General features: G+C 44.4%; 1 protein-coding gene across 1 annotated transcript; it reads left to right on the forward strand.

The window, feature by feature from the left end:
- Positions 1 to 602: 602 nt before the first annotated feature.
- WFIKKN2 (WAP, follistatin/kazal, immunoglobulin, kunitz and netrin domain containing 2) lies at positions 603 to 4,782 on the forward strand. The gene is made up of 2 exons (XM_026099065.2): positions 603 to 893; positions 3,108 to 4,782. Exons 1-2 carry the CDS (start codon positions 693 to 695, stop codon positions 4,617 to 4,619), a joined length of 1,713 nt encoding a protein of 570 aa, XP_025954850.2. The 5' UTR covers positions 603 to 692; the 3' UTR covers positions 4,620 to 4,782.
- Positions 4,783 to 5,652: the final 870 nt, after the last annotated feature.

Genomic DNA, 5,652 nt, shown 5'->3' on the forward strand with positions numbered 1-5,652 from the left:
TGTGAAGACATATTGCTTTGCAGAGCCTAAGTTTAAATAAGTTATTTTTTTTCCCTACTTCCTTTGTTAAAATATGATATTCTAGCTTTAATTGCTTCAATCCTATTACTTGTTCCTTTTAGCAGTGATTGTGTAGCCCCTTGCTGTGGGGAAATCCCCTGATTGCGGGTCCGTGATATTTAGACAAGTACTCTTTCAGAAGTAAATGCCATTCTTAGCATAGGGAAGTACTTTAGGTCTAAAGGGGTTAAGAAGGCCTCCCTGCATTCAGAAACATGCAGGGGTCCCACCGTGCCAGTTCCAGCCTTTTAAACTCTTTCCAGCTTTTTTTTCTTGCAACAAATCTGTCTGACTGCCACCAGGACATAGGAAGCGTGTGCCTGTCAAAGAAATCAAGTTTACTTTTTCTGACTTGTTAACAGAGGCAGGGTATAAATAGAGCTAACTCTGCTCAGACTATTAGCATTTCTCTTAAAATGAGGGGGTAACTTCCTAGGACCTTTAATCCAATGAGGTCCAGACCAAGCTGCGCTACCAACAGAGACAGGAAAGGAGCTTGCTGAAATTTTTACAGAAGGCAGGTGCTTTTGGGTTCCTCGAAAATTTAAGGCTCATCAAGGAAAAAGCCACCCCAAGCAAACGAGAACTACCCTCCAGCTCAGTCCCTGCCATTGCCCTGGAGAAGTTCTGAGATGTTGTTGGTGCTGTTCACTCGGTGGATGTGGATCTTGCTGGGGAAGAGCAGTGTCCTCTTGCTTCTGGAGGTCTCTCTGCAGGGGAGCGCTTTACCTCCCATACGGTATTCACACGCTGGGATATGCCCAAATGACATGAACCCCAACCTGTGGGTAGATGCGCAGAGCACTTGCAAGCGAGAGTGCGAAGCCGATCTGGTGAGTGATGCACATTTTTATACATCTGCGTCGTGAACTATGGGTTTTGTTGGTGTGTTCGTCTGCGCCGCAGTCTGTTTCTATTCCAGGTAGAAAGGCATCGGCACCGTGCGGGACTTGATCCAGACAACGCGTGTATTTAATTGACCTGTGACCTATATAAATTTAAAAAGGTTTGATGCATCATCTGTTAAGTGCGGAGGTGTGTGGCAGCTGTCACTTCTGCTGATGTAGGGGCAGCAGTCACTCTGAGCCTTCCTTGCTTTCTTGTCAAAAGAAACATCTGAATTTGATACTCCAGAACTCAGCGTGTGTTGGGGCCAATCCACAGTATTTTAGCAGTGTCACCAAGTTCTTTATTATCAGTGACCATCATCAATGCTTTGTATTCCTGGGAGGGATTCTGTATGAAATCATTGGATTTAGCATGTAAATCATCAGCCTTTGCTGCTCTTGAAACATAAAGCGTGCTTGGAGTGAAAAACAGGGACACGGTTAAAATGACCAGGCAGATATTCTCTGTGATACTTCCAGCTCAAAATGTGCTCAGCTTACAACCCTGGAAATCATTTTTCAACCTGTCAGCACTGCCAGCTCAAGCTGGCTTCTGAAAATACCTGCTCTTCCTGTCTCTTACATCATGCCCAACGGCACAGATTCTGCAGCCGAAACCAGGCTGACAGCAGTATATACCATGCTGAAAGAAATCGTTTGGTTCATGCTCTATAGCCAAATAGTCTCTGCAACGCTAAAAGTAGTGAAAAAGGGAGTAAGAGGCTGGCCATCAAGTAAACAGAGATTTGCTAAAACAGATCTGATATGCTACAAATGAAGGTGCTCTTTTTGCTTTGGGCATTCCTGATTAAGCCTCTTTTATTTCAACTACCAGGTGCAGCAACGAATACTAAAACACTTGCAAAAACGTAACAACAGCAGAGGGCATTGTTTTAATAAATTTCTGGTCAAAAATTGAAAGTCAGAAGCCACTGGATAAAAATCCTCGCTTTTGCCTTGTGGCAGCCTAGAGTCCTGGGAACTCACATGCCTGTGGTCTGCAAGCGACCCAGCACTGTGCCACCGGCTTCGCTAAAACCAGGCTCATTAACCTCAGCTGAAAATATTATTCATTATGTTTTGCAACTTTGCTCCTGAAACCTAGCAGTGTGCAGCTAGAAACGGGGAAAGAGTTATGTCATTAGGTCATCTTTTTCCCTATAAGGAAGGGATACAGGACTCAAGAGAAGCGATTTAGTTTGGCTTAAAAAACATTTTTTTCTCACTTACAGAGAAAGCCGGTGGATTTTAGGGAGGCTGTAGAGGTTTAACACAGGGTCGAAATGTGTCTTGTTGTGTATATGGTAGCAGTGTCCATAGTCCCTTAAAGTAATCCATGAACAACACAGTAGCTGTAATACTAATGGACATGTATCAAATACCTTTTCTGTATAGAAAACCAAAAATTCTGCTAAAATTAACCACAATTTACAGCCGACTGTAACTGAAATGGGGTGTAATAAATCACTAGAATAGAGATGCTGCATTTGAAAATAAGACCAAAATAGGACAGAAGCCATAATGAGCTGTTTTGGGTTTGTTTTTCTAAATACCATAGAAAACAAATTATTTCTGGAGCAAGAATTTCCTTACTTCTGAGATATTCTATTTCCTCTACAATGTGAACAATCACAAATCCTTGGCAGTTTCACCTCCAAGAGTATGCTGTTAGTCTCAGGGAATTCAAATAATACTTTACATACTTTCGTGGAAAATAAGAAGGATTACTGCCTACAGCCATATGATAAGACTTTCCATCCGCTCTTGTTTCTCAGGGCTTGTCCTCAGGCATTTCAGAGAGTGCTGGAAGGGGGGTTGTTAGCTCTGTAGTCAAGCTGTCCATGTGACTCTATGAAAGACTTATGATGAATTTAGTGTTTAAGGAAAAGCAATGCATTTTCCTTCTCTAAGGTCTTCTCTTAAAGCACTTCGGAAACCTCAGCGTGTTTAGCCGCATGCCACCTCACGTGGCAGGGGCATTTATACTCGTTACTGGTGGGGGAACTCAGCTTCGGGCCCCAGGTTATGTGAGATATCTGTGGCACAAGTCGGTCCCCTGAGCTAAGACCCTGCAGGTTTCTGGGCGCTCTGCTTGCTGGTCCTCCACAAAGGACTTTGCTCTGTCCCCGTTAACGATCGGGTTGTTTTGTTTCCCCTCAGGAGTGCGAGACCTTTGAGAAGTGCTGCCCCAATGTCTGCGGGACAAAGAGTTGCGTGGCGGCTCGGTACATGGACGTCAAGGGGAAAAAAGGGCCGGTGGGAATGCCCAAAGAGGCAACCTGCGACCGCTTCATGTGCATCCAGCAAGGCTCAGAGTGCGACATCTGGGATGGACAACCCGTGTGCAAGTGCAAGGACAGGTGTGAGAAGGAGCCGAGCTTCACCTGTGCCTCCGATGGGCTCACCTACTATAACAAGTGCTACATGGATGCAGAAGCTTGCATCAAAGGCATTACACTGAATGTTGTCACCTGTCGATACCATCTTACCTGGCCAAACACCAGCCCTATCCCACCAGAAACAACAGCTCGCCCTACTACTGCCTATTCAGAGACGACCGTCATTGACGTCTTGCCTCCAGCGCTAGTGAACAATCCAGTCCATCAGTCAGTCTACGTGGGAGAGACCGTGAGCTTCCTCTGCGATGTTACAGGGAGACCCAAGCCAGAAATCACATGGGAGAAGCAGGTTGATGGGAAAGAAAAAGTCGTTATGAAGCCAAATCATGTCAGAGGGAACGTCGTCGTCACCAACATTGCCCAGCTGGTCATCTACAACACCCAGCTCCAAGACGCAGGCATCTACACCTGCACTGCAAAAAACAGTGGTGGCCTTCTCAGGGCTGATTTCCCCTTGTCAGTCATCAAAGGAGAACCCGCATCCAAAGAAGCTTCCCAAAACAAAACACATTTTCCAACGGATGAGTGCCTGAAGCAACCGGACAGCGAAGACTGCGGAGAAGAGCAGACCAGGTGGTATTACGACGCAAAGAAAAACAACTGCTTTACTTTCATCTACGGGAACTGTAACAGCAACCTCAACCACTTTGAGACCTATGAGAACTGTATGTTAACGTGCATGAATGGCCCAATCAACATTTGCAATCTGCCAGCTCTTCAAGGTCACTGCAAGGCCTATGAGCCCAGATGGGCCTATAACAGCTTGACAAAGCAATGCCAGTCCTTCATTTATGGCGGGTGTGGAGGCAACGAGAACAACTTTGAAAGCAGGGAGGCCTGTGAAGAGATGTGCCCTTTCCCGAAGAACACACACTGCAAAGCCTGCAAACCGCGCCAGAAGCTGGTGACAAGCTTCTGCAAAAGCGACTTTGTTATCCTGGGCCGTATAACAGAACTGACCGAAGACCAAGACTCAGGACATGCCCTGGTGACAGTGGAGGAGATTCTCAAAGATGAAAAAATGGGATTAAAATTCCTGGGGAAGGAACCACTAGAAATCACGCTTTTGAACATGGACTGGAGCTGCCCATGTCCCAACATGACCACAGTGGATGGCCAGCTCATCATCATGGGAGATGTCCACAACGGCATGGCTGTCCTGCAGCCAGACAGCTTTGTGGGGACCTCCAGCATCCGGCGCGTACGGAAACTCCGTGAAGTCATCCACAAGAAAACCTGTGAGCTTTTGAAAGAGTTCTTAGGATTACATTAACCTTCCTCACATGTGTCAGCCTTCCAGACCTGTGCCTTAGGTAGGGCTAACAAGCGCTAGGCTAGTGCACAAACTAAACAAGCTATTTGAAGATACACTGTAGGAATTATGCAGAATCCTTATTTTAATCCATTAATCATGCTTAGCAACAATGTAGTATGGTCTTTGGCAAGCACGTAAAACAGCAGCAAAGGCTATTAATCTTGCCTTGAAATCAATTTTTCCATATAGGAGTGCCATTTAACTAGATGACTCACTGCAGTAATTATACAATTTTTATGTAGCTTCCATCATAAATGATGGAATTCATAGCATTTGTGTAGCTAATTGGTACACAGCTAAGTAATATATAATGTCAACTTAATCTGTCTCATTTACAGTACGGTAAGTCACAATCTTGTCTCCTCATAGCAGCACTAATATATTTGAAGAGAAAAGCCTGTAAATTATTGTCTATATTTACAATTGTACACATTTAACCAATCTATGCATTATGAATTTGCTCATTTTAATTGAAATTTTCCTAGCCATTTTCTTTGGATTGTACTTCATTTTTGAATGGCAACTGCTACCTACCTTGCAATCCTTACTCAGAAAACTCCCACTGAAAAACTCCCTTGATTCTATGCTCAGGACAACAGGTCCGTGTAGAAGCCCAGGGCACAGTCTCATCCCTGAACAAACTTTTGTCATAAGAATAATGTCAGCAAACGTCCTCATTCCATTGCGCTTTCCTATTTTTGCTTTAATCAATATATCGCTTGTCTCACACTAAAAAGTCCTAGGCAGAGGGATGGCTGTATGCTGCAAGCTGGCTTTTTTTTTTTTTGGAAACCCTTTACACCTGAGCATATGCAGTGCTTTATTGCTTAATTTCATCAGCATGCCTGATTCTATAGGTGAGAGAGTAAAATAAGAGCAATCAGAACAAAATTCAAAATAGGAAAGTGCAATACAGTCTACAGACTATATTACACATGCACCGACACAAAGCTGCGGAAACACGAATGCATATACACAAGCACACACAGCA

Source organism: Dromaius novaehollandiae, chromosome 18 (genome assembly GCF_036370855.1).
Source record: "Dromaius novaehollandiae isolate bDroNov1 chromosome 18, bDroNov1.hap1, whole genome shotgun sequence".
Lineage (NCBI taxonomy): Eukaryota > Metazoa > Chordata > Aves > Casuariiformes > Dromaiidae > Dromaius > Dromaius novaehollandiae.

Coding starts and splice junctions, on each gene's coding strand:
- WFIKKN2 (XM_026099065.2), top strand. CDS start 693: ATGTTGTTGGTGCTGTTCACTCGGTGGATGTGGATCTTGCTGGGGAAG. Junction 894..3,107: donor GAGAGTGCGAAGCCGATCTG/GTGAGTGATGCA, acceptor GTTTCCCCTCAG/GAGTGCGAGACCTTTGAGAA.